Raw genomic sequence first — 16,204 nt, 5'->3', positions numbered from 1 at the left:
CATTTTTGTCTGGGGTTTGGGTTTGGGTTTTCTTTTCCCCCTCAAAAACACAATCTGGAACAAAAAGTTAGATGAGTGTAAGTAGAGATTAATGTGCATTGGTGCATTGCTGATGACAGACTGTCCAGCAATATAACAAATTACCAAAAGCAGGTATGTGTGAAATTTTTTGTGCATTTTCCAGCTATCTGGGATGATCTGAAATACCTGCTTTTAGCAGGTGCCCAAGCTGCTTTTATTTTAGTTGGCTACTTACTGCCGAACTATTATATGCTGTGGAAAGCATTTAGTCCCTTCTGTCTAGCTGAATAAGTTGGAAAGTAGAAATGCAGAGAACAGGAAAACGTTGATGATATCTGTGAAGGGGCAGATACAGAGTCTGCTAGCAAGCTGAAATGCTGGGGGTATATTTTGGCACAGAGATTTTACCCACTTTTCTTGGCGACATTGTTTCCTTATCAGACCGGACATGCATTGTATTTTGCATGTGTCAAAAGTGCTTGCCAGCAGGACACATTCTGATAGCGACAACAGGAAGTCTAAAATATACCAAAGGAATGAAGGCTTGGGAAGCCAGACACTGAGGAGCAGCAGTAAGCTATTCTGGATAAGGAGGTTAAGCCACAAAGAGTTCAAGCCTACCAATGCTGGAAGTTGGATTGGAGGAGATGGTAGATAGCTGCATAAAAAAAAAACCCAAAAGAATGAGGAAAAATGCCAAGCAGAGAGGAGCTGTCTTAAGTTCAAGAGTCGTCTGCGCAACAAAATGTCTCCTAGGTGTTGTCTTGGAACATAACTTAGTCTCCAGTTCATAATATGTGAACTTTGACTTCTTGTTAGGAGTTCCAGAAAAAAAACGTTCATTTTGAATTGTTTCTTTACCTTACTTCTGTGATGGAGTAAGAGATGCAGGAAATGAGTGTGCTGGCCCAGCAGTTCCTGCATACTCTCTATCTGCCCAATGTTAAATTCTGCACAGCTGCCAAATCTCCTGTAACTCTCCCTTTTTCCAGCCCCATGTCCTGCAGCTCAGAAGAATCCAGGGTTCTCTAAGAAGTAGCCCAAGCCCCTCAAACCTCACAACGTTGACAAACAGAAACAAAACTGCAGTGAGGCATCTGGACACATTTTTGTCCGTGACTTTTTTTATGAGTAGAATAAAACATAGGTTTATAATAGATGGTGGGATACTAGCGTAGCCATAGTGTCAGCTGCTGAGAAAGGTATAATACTGTGTTGTATTTAAGTATAATAGGCTCTTTATAATCAGATATTTTATAATGTTCTAAGATGTTCTTTTCTGGCACTAGTGGTCTGAAAACAAAGCTGACACTGTTAAAAACTATAGCTTAGACAGACCAACACACAGTGTATCCCCTCATGGGACTGACGAGAAACCTGATACATTTTTCCACTGCTTGTGCAAAGGAAACCAAATGGAAAAGAGAAGCCACAGAAACTCAGCTCAGCAGAAGCTTAATGTCCAACAACATCTTGCCCAGGAAAACTGACAAGTATGGTTGGAACAGAAAGTGCATCTCACTTTTCAGTACTGAGGTCTACTGCAGCCTCATACTGCTGCCTATTTTTTAACCAGGCCCAAGAAGAATGAGCTCATTGCAGTTTACCACAACAAAGATGAGATACATGTCCGCATAGATAGTAGCTGGATTTATTCAGCCTTTTGGAAAGTTAAGGCATGGTTCAAACACATACTTCTGTTTTGTTTCCTCTGAGACAGCCAACCGTATAATCATTCCATGAGTTTCAAATAACATGAGAAACTGAGACTGACTCACTGTTTCCCATTTCATTAGCTCAGGACAGGATGCAAAGCCTATAAACACATTCTGTGTAAGTCTTTACATGACATGAAGTTCCTTGCTCTAAGTTTGCAAGCCCACATTTTTTTATATCCCTAGAATGACTGTTCATGGTTTATCTCTTCCTGCTCTTCTGACTTCCCATACATAAGCATAAAATATGGCTTGGGGCAGCAGTACCACTCCATAGTGTTCTTCTCTCTGCCACTGTAGCTGTGCTTAAGCTTCTCTCTGATGAACAAAATCAAAATATCTAGACATCAGTAACTCACTAATAGAGAAAGAACGAACCTGGAATGGTGTCCTTGGAAGGACTTTGGCTGTTAAGTAGCACATTGCAACTCCAACTGAGGAGCTCACAAAGTTGAGAGTCAACCACAGGGTGACTAGTCAACAAAAACACAGCTTTTCAACTACACAATCTAAATCTGAGTAACTCCTGAAGCCAGTAAACTGGGTCTTCAGGTATAGGGTAAATTGGTGTCCTTCCATTAAATATATTGTCTACTGAATTAGGAAATAAGGACTGAGCACAAAAACGAGACTGTCTTTATTGATACCCAAGACTCATGAGACAGTGAAATACATTGTGGCTTAGGATAGAAATACAGCTTTGGAAAGAGGAACATGAAACATGTAAGCGCAATTTTTTTAGCAGCAGCAATGGGAACATACAGTAAGAGAGACGGACAGAGGTAGCTTGGGAGTGCAAATTTGCTGCACCCTTTTGACAGTAGGATGTACCTACTGAATACCTCAAATATACGACATCCTTTGAAATCTGGCACTCTAGCAGAGTGGCAAATACTTTTCTACCAATATGGTCCTGACTTGTATCAATTGCAAGTGAATAAACATTGATCTAGTTCCCTCAAGCATATTTTCACTCCCAGTAGTACATCAATAGTGTTCCAGGTATGAAAGAGTAGGAAAAACATTCTCTGCGGTTAACAGATATGCTTACAGAGTCTGTTGGTATTGCAAATAAGCAATACGCAAGGCTGATAGCTAGAGTTGCAGTAATTCTGTTAGATCTGGCCTTGAAAATATATTTTGTAAAAAAATTACTGAATACAGACTAAATGCATTTTGGTCTTTAGTGCCTACATAAAGGCATCTAGGCACTTAGAGATTTAGTGGAATTTTTCACATTAGTGGCTGGCTCTGAATCAAGTCAATGACATTTAAGCATTTCTGTGCTACAAAGAAAAGGTGACTGTCTTGGTTTTTTTTAAGCACTTAAGTACATTTACGAGCCTGATCTTTAATATTTTTTATATTATTGTGTGCAGAGGAATTCGGGCACTGACATTTCTATTTCCTGAGATGTTCCAATGCTTCCATAAAAAATTCAGAACAAAATATCTACATTTTAAAATGTCCCTCAGCATGAATTTTCAGAGTAACTTGTATACATGACCATCAAAATATCTTGGTTTCATACTGCTATATTCAAGTTCTTTGGAATTCTACTTTATATTAAAATGTTAATATATGTAGTAGACTAAAACGAGTACTTTTGAAAACAATTTAAAAAAGAACAGAAAGCATAACTAAACAATGTATTTCTACACTGTTACAACTGCATTTTTCAATGTAAATTTATGCTGCTTACACGAGTATAACCAAATGTACAGGTAAGTCAGGTAATTTCTGATAAAATATCACGTTAGATGTATTTGCTGAAACACAGGTGTGGCAAAACAGTAGGAGATTGAGATTATCTTGCTCTTTTTCTATCATTCTGCTATGAGTTAAAATAATCAGTGGAAGGGATAGCAAGCATCAATGGGAAAGACCAGCAAATTTAGTCAGTTTGTTTGTTTCTTCACTTTAGTAACTCATCAATGACCGGGTATCTTTGTATCTTTTTATTTTTGCTTTTGTAAGGACTTCGACAAATTTACTCTTTGTACCCACATTGGACATTGCCAGTAGCCCACAGCAAGGCAGCATGGCTGTCCACATTATTTCCTCTTTTATGCAGTGGTGTTTCAAGAATACTGAACAATATGTAAAATTTTTCCATTCTCTAAATCTGAAGGGGATTATTTGAACCTCACAGGAGAACTGTGCCTAAAAAGGCGATGTTTTGCTCCAAGCAATGTGAACTAAGACAGAATATATAAATGCAGCCTGAGACCAATAAATCTGTAACTGCAAATCCACTGTGGCAGTAAATGGTTTCCCTTTAATAATGAAATACCACGCTGGCAAAAATAAATATATAACTCGGGCTACCCCAACTATTATTGGACTACAAAATAATGGTGTTTTAAAACAGAGAGTCCTTTCATTCTCTAGAGTGCTCTTTGGTCATGTTTCAAGTTTTCTTCTGCAGCTAGGAGGGCTAAAATCTTGCTTGAAAAAAACGTGGAAACTGAGACTGTCACACAGTCACTTGTTCTGGGGCTCAGAATTAAACTCCTGATATTCTAGCACTGGCAGTAATATCACAGTTGGCAGCAATACTGATGACAAAATTTCTCTTTATAAAAAAAGAACAAGTTGGTACCAAAGTCAACTTTCTTGGTTTGAGGAAAGAAAGAGAGAAAGAGAGAAAGAGAGAAAGAGAGAAAGAGAGAAAGAGAGAAAGAGAGAAAGAGAGAAAGAGAGAAAGAGAGAAAGAGAGAAAGAGAGAAAGAGAGAAAGAGAGAAAGAGAGAAAAGTATTTATTCAATAAAGAAAAACTTATTTGCTGGTAGGGAGAAAAAGAGGAGATTTCTGTTCAGTGAACACACAGAGGAATAATCTTTTGCTCCAAAGATCACTGGCAGACTGGCAGTTTTTAAAACCTTACATGATTTCTTTTAAAAAAAGGGAAAAAAAAAAGATTCCATTGACAAGAGTTGTGAGAATCTCTCATCTGCAGCTCAGATACTGCAAGCCAGAAGCTACAACTCAGCTTTGACCAGAGTTTTTCTTTGTGACTTATTTGAGCTGCTCCTCTTCTACTGTTCCTTACTGTGCATGCAGCTGCTGTCCATACCAAGTTTGATCTAGCAAAATTTAGCTGCCTTTGATGTCAACATAAGTGGGTACCTCAGACTGGCACAGTTCTCTTGATGCTTCAGGGAGGCAGTAAGTTGCGTTAGGACTCTCTGAGGTATAACTCCAGTTGCATGACACGGTGTAAGGCAAAGACATTCAGCCCTTTCTCTTTCTTTTCCTCCCAACCCCTTGCATGAAGCTGGGGAGCCTTTTGCACAATTGTACCTACAATATGGGTTGCTACTGCAGGGCTGCAACACTCTGTACCCTTTCCGCCTTCGGTGATTTGCAGCTAACCACCACCATCATCATCTTCAGCAGCAGCAGCGCACTGAGGTGTCCTTGGGATGCTGCTACTCAGATGAGCAGTGCTGAACCGAATCAATACTCTCCTAGGCATTCAGATAGTTTCTCTGGGTCTCAAAACCCAAGGAAAGGGCCCTGTCCTCTGGCCTCTTAGATTTTGCAGAGGTTTCATTTCAGTCAATAAAATAATATTGCTTTCTGTATCCTTCTTCAGAATTAATATTTCAGGTGGTGGTTTGGCAATGGAGTAAATAAAAGGTTAGAGTCCCTCTTATCGCATCAAAACCAGCACTAACCTGGGATGAATTCACTCTCCATGTTCAGATTTATCTTTTTTGCTTAAAGGCTTTCTGCTGCAGCACTTACTGTTTTTCTAGCCCATTCTAACTTTAGGTCCTATGTCGGCACAAAACTAGCATAAATACAGAGTACTGGCGCTCACTCCCTGCCATATGCTCCGATCAATTTGACAAAAGTGTCATTGTGTGGCCCACTTCTACTCTGAGTCAAGTTTGTATTACTGTGGGATCCTTTCCAATGACAGTGAAAACACAGTCTCTCTAAGGAGAACTGACATATTTGCATCTCTCATGGATGCAAATACCTGTTTGTCCAAATGAAGTGCCAGAAATTCATTGTCTACCATTAGATTTCTATCAAGCACCAGCTTCTGTTGCCTGCAATAGGCAGAGGATGCGTCATAGCCTTGAGATGTAGAAATGTAATTTCTTTAACTAAAGAGTAGTTATTCCACACACAATGCTGAACTGCTACCGTTTTCCTCGTCCCACGAATAAACCAGCACTGTTGTTGGAAGCACTCTGGCTTAGCTCCTGGGAGTTCCTTCATGCAAAGCTGTTCCAAAACTTCTCCTTATAGTGAGAAACAGTCATGAGGAGAAAATAAAATCTTAGTTACTGCAATAAGTAGAGTTGACTATTTAATGCGTCAGGCTGTTTGTGAGGTCAGTTTTTCCACCAGATTTTCCTGTGACTTGACAGAGGGGGAGATGAGCAAACATACTGCACCACATTCTTGTTGTGGTTGAAGTTTTGTGATTAATTGCCATCAGCTGTCTTGAATCATTAAGGCACAGAGCACAAGAGTATTATGAGATCTTGTTTTGATAGCCTTTAACTCTAGAGCTCTGCTTGGTTTTCTTCCACAGAAGTCAGAGAAATAGCTATGAGAAGGAAGGATACCAAAGTTTCCCAGATCAGCAGGTCATGAGGAGAACAGAGTGATTCTGTTCTGGGTTACAAGACAGCCCAGGTAGGAGGTTCACTCTGGGGACTATATTCCCATCCCATGGCACAGTAAGTATCTATACAGAAGAATAAAAAACCCTTTCTGTTACTAATGGAGCAGGCATAGGCAAGGGCAGTTGCAACTTTTCAAATAAAAAAAAAAAAAAAAAAAAGTCCAGTTTTCATTTAAAGACAAAAACCCACACCCCCTTAACTCTGTAGAGCCCAAAGCCTCTCCCTGCTGGGGCACCTTGTTGGAGTCATTTCCTCACCCTGTGCTGGTAGCCCCTTGCATCCTCCTGGTTGCAGAATGGCAGCTCTCTCAGGGAGGCACTCTCTGTGCCTTTAACATGAAGCAGCTGTGATTTTCACCAAAGTCACTTCACACAACACAAAGAAGAGCCAGGTGAGGACTCCTATTATTTGTTTTGCTCTTTTGTTCCTGGCTGTGTTATCCCCCACTACCTGGGCTCCCTTGCTGCTCATAAATGTTCCCTTTAAAAGTATTTCCAGCTACAGTGTAGAAGTTGGTGGTGTATAGCATATTCTAGAGAAAGATTTGCCTCTGTTCAAAAACGTTCCTGACCTCATGGCCGAAGAAGAACAAAATAATGTATTAACAAAAACATGGTTCGCTGCCAAAGAAAAGGAGTTCCTGTAAGGACTGAAACAATAAATCTCCTCCGTACTGAACTCCCAGAGGGAGTATGTTGTGTTTCCTCCTGTTCTTTATCAAAGTCCCCAAAAATAAGCAGGAATGGGCAGTGACTAGGCACAGTCTCTACACACCTTTTTCCATGGAGTAATTAAGGCCTGCCTCAGAGTAAGAGAGCACTCCCTGCCCAGCTGTGCAAGGGAGAGCTGACAGCACCACTACCACCACCACCAAGCATGAAGCTCCTCGGGATTGCCTTCTTTCTTCTAGCTGTACCCTCTGTTTGCACTGTGGGAGGTAAGTTCTTTGGCTTTTTTGGATAGGCTTGTCACATTTGTGGGGAGTATTGTGAGCAAAATCTTAGCTGTCAGTAGCTGGATGGTTTGGGGTTTTTTTTCTTTCTTTTCAGTACAGTGATTGAAACACTGTGTTGGAAGAGAAGAAGGTACTAACTGGTAGTTGAGTTATGTGCTCTGTGAAAAACTTTCCTGCCATTGTATTTTTCTGACAGCTCTCTTTCTAAGTGTCATGAAGCTCTTCAATCTGAGAGGATTTAAAAGTAGAGGTATATTTACAAAGGTTTTCTGTTCTGTTTTTCTTCTTTGAAATAAAGCATCTTTTGTAGAGATGGCTTTAAGGGGGGGAATTGAAATGTCTGTCAGGTTTTGCAAATACTATTCCTGCAAATCAAATATATCCTGATGGATTTCCCTGGCACTATGCCAATGATACGTTTGGCCAAGGGTTTCTCTCAGAAATTATCTTGGTTTTGCCCCTAAAGGTATAGGGGCTTACAGCATTTATCGAGTGTCAAGTGATGAGGGATGCAAACCTAGGGGCAATATTAGTTACTGAGTGCAATATTTTTTAAAAGTGATTCTCAAATGCACAGGTTTAATCAAACTTTGTAGTGTTCATATGGTCACTGAACTGCTATTTTTATTATTGTTTAGTGTGAAAGATCGTGCTTTTACAGTGGAATTAACTAATAAAACCTGAAAGGGTAAGAGAAACCATAACAAGGACCAGAATCTATGATTGCCTTTGTCAAAAGACACATTTGAAGACAAATCTGCTTTTTATCTGTACTTTCAATTGCTGGCCAGCTTCTGTGAATATTCATAACTAAAGCTTCTACAAATGCCTATAGATTGCCTGTAAGGGATTTTATGTATCAGAAGTTAAAAAATTTATAATACTAGATTAACTGATCTAAAAAAAGTTAATTAACTTTTGCTCAGATTATGTGTTAAAATCTAGAAATGTGTTTTGTGGTGTAGATTATGCTCTTGTTCGGGCTCACAGCTGTTACAAAAAAATCAATAAAGGAAATTAAAAATAAGATTGTGCCACAGAAAGAACTGCTTTTAAAACTATGTTAAGTAAATACAAGCCTCAAAAGTCTGTGTTGAGGTACTATTTATTCTCTGTCTGCTACTCCTTGTAAAAATAGCCTTCCTTTCATTGTTAAACCTTTAATTTCACAATTTGTGAAAAGCAAAGTGGAGTTAGATCAAAAGGAGCATATTTAACACAACGGTCCATAAAGCTTATCAGAAAGCAACATGCAAAGGTGGGAGGAATTCTGTCAATTTTATACAATCCTTTCTTTAAAAAGGACTTTCCCTCCTCTGCATGATATGAACAGGGCAGAACTGATGACAGTGAATAAGCAAATTTCATATAGGATTCATTTGCTCTGAAAAATTTTGGTTCTGTAAAAGGTGTTGGGTTGGTTTTCTTTTTTTAACACTTTATTGCAAAGTAGACATGGTAGTGAAATTCTGTTGGTAAATTCACATTAGAAAATGAAGAATATGTGTGGGGAAATTTGGAGTATTATCTCTATCTACCTTGTGAGAGTAAAAGAACATAATCTGGTCAAGCTTGCTTCAGGCTACCCCATGCATCACCTGTTAAGACAGAAGCAGTTTCATTGTCTGTATTGTGAAGCTGGGCCAAAGTCTTTGGATTTCCACTGTTTGTGATCACTGAAGTGTCCTGGTCGTCAGGGCTGTAACAGCAGGATCTTATAGTCTGAAGAGAAAAATGGATGGTAAAAAGGCTAACACCAGTCTCCCTCATGCTCAGGCTCCCTTTTTTTTAAGCATTGGAGACAGCAGTAAGAGATTTCTCCAGTTGCTTAGAAACACTTTTAGTGTTTTAAAATTATGCTCAGTAAAATTTAGAGAAGGTCAGATCACACCCTGTTGTTTTAATACTCCCTCCCCCAGGTTTTGAGGTAGTTTGTCTTCAAATCTTACCAAGACAAGTGATGTGTGGGCTTGCAGCCTCTTCACATAATACACACAAGCTGCTGTCTTTGTATCTTTTGTAAATCATGCAGAAGTGGACAAGGATGTTTCCACTGTGGTTAGTAAAGAACATACCAAGTCCCCTCTGGGGCTTCCAGATTTCATGCTTTGTCTTCAGCCTGTATGCTGGCACTGCTTTCTTGGTAATTTTCTAATTCATCTTTAGATCTTTCATCCTTAGAAGCCCCTATTTACTAGAGGCCTAGTTACGTACAGATGTGGAGGCTGATAGCCTCCTGATGACTTGTCCCTCCTCTTGAGGCTTTTCTCAACCCTTCAAGAGCTAAATGACATGCTTAAAGCAGGAGTTCCTTCCTCTTCATCTCAAGGTGTTCATTCCTCCTGGGATACTGCCCTTTATTCTTAACTCAAAATATATCTCAAATAGATGTTTCCTGGGTTGGTTCATAGGATTTCCAGCTTTAAACAAAAGTCAGCGCTGAAATAGGTCGAAGAATATATTGCCAAAGGATAGCACTGAAATATAAATGCTCTTGAGTCTGCATTAAGATATAATTACTTTTAAAATGTGTAAAGGTGAAGTTTTGTTCTTCTAAAATATGAGGGGAGAGGAATTGTCACGTGCTTATAATGTGAGTGCTTAGTGGTTACATGTTGCTGTGCCTTGGCTCTGTAATAGAAGCATGGCTATGGTTACATGGCATAGCAGGTGTCCTCCACAAAGTGCTTTTTGCACACCACAGCTTCCTTCTCACTCAGGCACCCAGGTTTCTTGCAGAAGAGAGTGAGGTTGTGCTCCTCTTGGCATCATCCTGGGTGCATTAAGGTTATGCACTCAAATGTAGGAGCTGGAATGTGCTGTCTTGCATTGTAGATGTACAGTAGGTGGGTTTAGTAATGTCTTGTTAGTGACCCCTTTCTCCAAGAGTACCTTTGTCCAAATTGATGGCACTACAAAAAAACAAGGGTGCTTTTCATTTTGGAAAGGTAGGAGCAAATCTTGGCATGGAGAGTCTGGTCCAAAAGCCACTGAAGCAATCTGGAGCTGTGGATCAACCCGAAGTTGCATGCTTCCCAACCCCCCTCCCCGTTACAGGGATGCTGTGGAGCTTGGAGCATCATCCCAACTCTACGACACAGCAGATTAATCCCAGCTCCCAGGCTGATAACTTGAGAAATTTCCACTAAAATAGGGATCCTGTAGTGATTACATACATTTGCAGTCGCCTTAATTCTGCCCTTGTTGTCGTTAACTAGAGGAGATGGATAGCCTTTTCCTTTTCCTTCTTCTGTGCTCTTAGCTCACAAGCCTTCAAGTCTTAAAAAATTCATTTTAAAAATTAAGTACTAACTAAACCATTTTGAGCAGTTAAAGCTTTTGACCGTGATCTCCCCTCATTCCGGGTTATTATTCATGGCTGTGCTCTGTGAGAGACCAGCAAGGCACAGACTGTCACAGTCAGATCGTTGTCTCGTCTCTGAAACTTTGAGAAATGTGAATAGGTTTAGATAATCAGCTCCTTTTTCACACCTTTAGCTTGCTTTAACCCAAACTTAGAATGCCTTGAGAGTTTGTCTGTTGATGGGGGGGGGGCAGTGTTTTGGGTGTTTCCACCATTCCTAGAAGTTTGCAAGACTAGCTTTCTCAAAAAATCAAATTGTAGTGCTGGATCTTACCATAGCCTTTAATTGAGCTTTTGTTCCTGTACTACTTTTTTTGGTGGTTCTTTTTTTCTTTTTCTTTTTCCCCTGCTGCTACATTCCTTTCATTCATTAGAGTTTTCTCATATTGGGCCAGTTTTGCAAAGCTGTTTTTAAAGGTGTATTTATTACTGGACAGAAGAAAACTGCTTGTTCTAGCCCTAAACCTGAATGCCAGATTACCGAATTTACTGAAGATAGAAGCAGATGGCTTGATACCTGCTTGATAAGGAGGTTATGATTTGCAGCCAAAATAAACAGAAACTGAATTTGAAAGGCAAGTTGCCTGCAGCATTCAACTCCAAACCTAAGAATACATAATGCCATATAACATGCCCAACAAATGGTTGACTCCTCTGAAAATTTACCAGAATGTTTTGTCTTTTATTTAGCCGTCTGTTTTATCAGGATTAAAATGTAGAGTTCTGTTCTTTACTCCTTTATATTGCAAAAAAAGATCTGCTGAGGCTTATCACAGAATCATAGAATCGTTAAGGTTGGAAAAGACCCTTAAATCATCGAGTCCAACCGTTACTATGTTTTGGTTTGGGTTTATGGTTTTTTTCTAAATAGAAAAGGACCTTGAATTTGATCTCCAATTGTTTATACATCTGAGTCTTCTGTGAAAAAATCTGTAAAAATACAAATTAAAAATAATCTCTTAATCTAGGGAAGGGAGTATTTTTAACAGGTACCATTCGGTAGCCAGGCTAACTTCACAGTCTAAAGATGAGTAAGGCCCCACAGTAAAAACACATGAGAGAGACATCCTTGTTACTTGCCTTCATCATGAAGGGGGGGTGGGGTTGGGGGTCTTGTTTGTTTGTATTTTTTGCTGAGACAACTCAAGGAAGACCCTTTAGTCGTTTTATTTTGCAATTCTGTAAACATAGAGACAGTGTTGGATTTGTGTGTGTAGCAGCCGTTTTCTCCAAACACAAGTAAAGAATTAAAGACCTGGCTCCGCTAGAAGACAATTACCTTTAGTTTCAGCTAGCACTCTAAAAATAGGTGTCCCAGATTTAAACAGAAGAGTCAAAACCCTGAGTCGCACCATGTCCTGACATGCAAGCCACTGTTACTGTCTCAGCACCTGAGCTATTGGGTAGCGATACTTTGCCGTTCATCTTGTGAAAGTGGATCCTTGGATGCCCTAACAGCAGCACACCCTATCAGCCAGACCTACCTGCAAAAGGAAAAGTGATCTGACACATTCAATATGATGCTATCTCTATGCTGCGCCTTCCGAACCTACCTGCCTATGTGAGAAAGCTGTGCTCTGATGATCACTTGCTGATATAATAGCTCTAAGGGAACAAAATTCAGCAGGTGTGATCTGCTGGGGTATTGTCCCCTTGCAGGAGACATAGAAAGGGGGTAGGAAGCCTTCTGATGCAACCCACACATGTACTAAAGGCTGGTCTGGAGGGGTCCTAATTAATGCCAAGTATTTTTTTTTTTCCTCAGCAGCCAGGCTAGACAACAGCCCCTTTCAGGCCAGGCTAACCTCTGATGCTCCAGGGGTTACATTTCAAGCTAGTAACAGGGCAAGGATTTTCTGACTGCTTTTATATGTAAAGTGGATGCTTGCTTGACTTTGGTACAGGTGAAAATCCTAGCCTATTTATCAATAGAGTATTTTTACAACTTTTAATCTCTTTTTTTTCCAATGGCACTAACATGCTCCTGGGTGCTAGGTGCATGTTGTAGATAGTAACGTGTCTCAGTTGCTGAAACCACAAAGAAAGTGGCATTTAGTTTTGCTGTAAACTTTCTGCCTTGTCTTATCACTGTAATGAAACGATGTCTTTTGCTGGGATGGGAGCACTACACCAGCATTGCTGTCTGAAGATTTCTACAAGATATGTAATCGTTCTAAAAAGCACATTCAGTTTGTCTTAATGTCATGATTTCTCAGTGTGGTACTTGGTTTAAGGAGTGTTGGGGTAATCAAAACTTCAGGGTTAAATCAAATCCCTGATTATATTAATGAGATGTTTATGCTTCCTGCAGATTTCTTCTTTCATAATCTTTAGCGTGAGGTTAATACCATATTTGGGCATGGCAGGTTTGGCTGTTGAGGCAACAACTGATCAGAATGGCAAAGGGTTTGGATTTAGTCTGAGGAGAACAGTGCCAGGAGATTTACTTTTACCTTCTTGTCCAGGGATTTGCATTATCTTCCTCTGTAAAATACCTTACTTATTTGTTGAGGAGTGCTTTCATTGCACGATAGTTATTTGAAGTGATCAGAGCTCCCTATATTCCTTCATTTTTTACTAGTTTTCCCACTTCTCCTCATGCTTAACATTGAATCTAGGTTTTTATTTGAAATACAGTGTTGATAACCTTCAAAATGTTAATGCATGTAGTGTTATCTATCCCAGTGTGAGGACAGTATGAAAACATCTTTTTTTGACAGATGAATTACCCCTCCTCATCTCAGCATGGGTTATGTATCAGCAATATAGATGATGTAAATATCAGTGTTTGTGGACTCATTCAAAGGCTGTGGAAGCAAAAATATCACCAAACATTGTTAGGTGAAATAGCAAAAAACCTGAGAATTCTTGCCAGAGCAAATGAGAAATTCAAATGTTTTCACCCCTAAATTCCCTGTGTCATGTCCCACAGAGAGGGGTGACTTTGGACATAATACATGGCTAATGCTTCCACTGCCATTCAAAGTCCCCAGAAGCCAAAATTTGGACCCCTTTTTGCCCAGGAATTACCGGTTCTCTGAAGCTCCTACCAAGTTGTCCAAACCTCATTTCCCTTTGGCTCCTACGGATGGAGCCAAGTCCGCAGCATGTCAAAAGAAATGTTTGGGGCCAGCATGCAATTCAAATGTGGCTACTCATTTCTGCACAGGACTGTTAAAATCTCTTTCTGAAAACTACTGAATTCTTTGATTTATGGAGCTTTCTTGACATCCTATAGAATTTAACTCTGTTTTGCCACAAAACACATAGATCTTGGAAATTATAGCGAGCACTGAAAGCTGGCTGCCCAGAAAGGCTATTACAACAGAGCAGCTTTAGGTTCTTTTCAGGAAGGCTTTTTCTTACAAAAGTACTGTATTAATATATTTGCTGTGGTTCAGAAGACAGCAAATATGTTTACTGAACTGTTGGGCTTCACTTGCAACAACTCGCTAGAGTAGTTTCCAAGTGTAACAAGAGGGAGAGTCCCTGAGATGTGCCGATGACAGCAAGGGAAGGGCCCAGCACTGGTATTAGAGGCAAAAAATCTCCCAGTGCAGGACTGTGTTTTGGTTCTCGGCACGTTTTACACTGTCTAGTTCAAATGGCTTGAGAGGAATCCATTATTTCCCTTTGCAAGCCATTTCCTGTGATACTGGTGTCATGCGGCTAGTGCATCTCAATGCTGTTGAATTTAGGTGAACTAGCGCACAATTGGCTTAGTGACGCTTTCTTGTAATGCACTGTCTGCTTCCTCCTTAATTGTGTTCACCTATTTCCAAGAACTGGCAGAAAATACTGTTTTCAGGTGCAAAAACTGGAAAATGAGGATTGGTCACTTATGGAAGGAATGGCTAAGGGAGAAGAAGAGCAGAATGGTTTGAGTAGGAATTGAACAACTCATTCACAACAGTTGTAATTGTCATGGGGAATGAAATTACACTAATTACTAATAAAAGTACTAGTGATGTCTGTAGCTGTTCACCAACATGAGATGATCAGGTCCCAGCTCACCATGACTTCCCAGTGAACTGACTGGGACCCAGAGTTTTGACAAGCCTGAGCATCCTGAGGACTGTCCACTTTCTGCTCCACTAGGAAGCTGGTTATCAGCATGGGCGCTGGCGTGGCTATCGCAGCAGTTCCCACTGCTCTTTGATAGTGTCGGTCCTCGGCACTGACCCTCTGCTTCAAGTGCTCTCCTAGTAACAACTTTGGGGTTTTTTAATTCCTGCTTTGGAACACAAAGCACGTGAGAAAAGCATTTCAGTTTTGCATCTGAGCTTAGCAGTTGTATCAGACTGGTAGAAATTAAAAATAACATGAGCATTCAGTCAGCTTTGCAAGATAAAGAGAAGGTGGTCTTCATCAGCTATATGTACCAGTTATAGAAATCAGATATTTTCAAAGTATGTCCTTCATCCTTGCATATCACATAACTCCAGTGAGACTGTACTACACTTTGGGCTTGCAAAGCCCATTTCAGGCTTTTCCTTTGGTGTATTCTGTACCATTTAACCTTTGTTCTAAACAATGTGAGAAAGATGAAGAGGGACTCAATTAAGCATGGAATTACTTTAAATATAGAAGCAATTTACAGTGTTTCCACAGCAGTTTTCTGATGGGAACAGGTTTTTGATGCTCCAGAGGCTTTCAGAGCTTTGTCAGGAACAGAGTGGCATGGGCGGGTGTGGCTGAAATGGGTGTCTGGGCTGATCCGGGATGTGCTAAAAATAAATACATCACAGCAGTCACTGCAGTGACCCTTTCCTGAATTATACAATTAGTCATGTTGCTGGAGATGCATTTGGATCACAAACATAGAGCAGCAGAACTATGATTTTACTAACTGCTGCAGCATGTTGTGAAGAAGAGCAACTGATCGACCTGGACTCAGCTTCCCTTCTGGCTGTTTCATATCTGCCCTACCCAAACACACTCTTTCCTGGGAAACAAAAATAGGCTTGCAAATAGCATGGTAAGGAAAAAGCATTGTAAGCATTACCCAGAGACGGGCGTAGTTTTCTCTCCGCTTTCTGGGTGGGGGTGACTTACACCAACACTCCTCTTCTTTCCTGTTGCAGGGGAAGGGGCTCTCCTTTCTTTCTTTTCCTTGTTCTGCTCAGCAATGCACAGTATGTAAAAAGCTCTTTCTATATAAAACTGCACCCATTAAAGATATTTTCAAATTGATTTAGCATGACTAACACAAGGGGGGTGGGGTGGGGTGTTTTTCATACTATAAAATAACCCTTAGTAACTCCTACCTTTTATCTTACACATGGACAGACAAATATATCACCATCAAAGGGTGACAATCTGGTGATTTAAATAGCTTTAAAGGGTTTAATTAAAACCTATTAAATAGGTTTAACAGGTTTAAATAAAGAGAAGCACAGAGCTTGGAGCCTTTGTCCAAGGCAGGCTGGAGTGCTGATGAGCATGCTGAGCACATTTATTATTTCATGGAGTGCAAACAACGTGCTTATCCCTCTGTAGTACA

The 16,204-nt window shown here is 40.1% G+C and overlaps 1 protein-coding gene across 5 annotated transcripts in view; it reads left to right on the top strand.

The window, feature by feature from the left end:
• Window positions 1-7,056: 7,056 nt before the first annotated feature.
• The window catches only part of EMCN (endomucin), a 55,699-nt gene continuing 46,551 nt past the window's right edge, over window positions 7,057-16,204 (top strand). For 2 of the 5 annotated variants that reach the window (XR_010372707.1, XM_064450023.1), the window contains exon 1: window positions 7,063-7,319. Coding sequence is in view for 4 of the 5 variants with exons in the window: in XM_064450023.1 (XP_064306093.1) it covers window positions 7,259-7,319 (61 nt within the window). In the remaining variant the exon portion in view is untranslated. Of the gene's footprint in view, window positions 7,320-16,204 lie in introns of all 5 variants that reach the window. The other 3 variants (XM_064450019.1, XM_064450021.1, XM_064450022.1) reach the window with 3 other exon arrangements.

The sequence above is a fragment of the Phalacrocorax carbo genome, chromosome 4, assembly GCF_963921805.1.
Source record: "Phalacrocorax carbo chromosome 4, bPhaCar2.1, whole genome shotgun sequence".
Lineage (NCBI taxonomy): Eukaryota > Metazoa > Chordata > Aves > Suliformes > Phalacrocoracidae > Phalacrocorax > Phalacrocorax carbo.
Note: the sequence above shows the minus strand (reverse complement) of the source record. Positions and strands in the feature narration are given on the sequence as shown.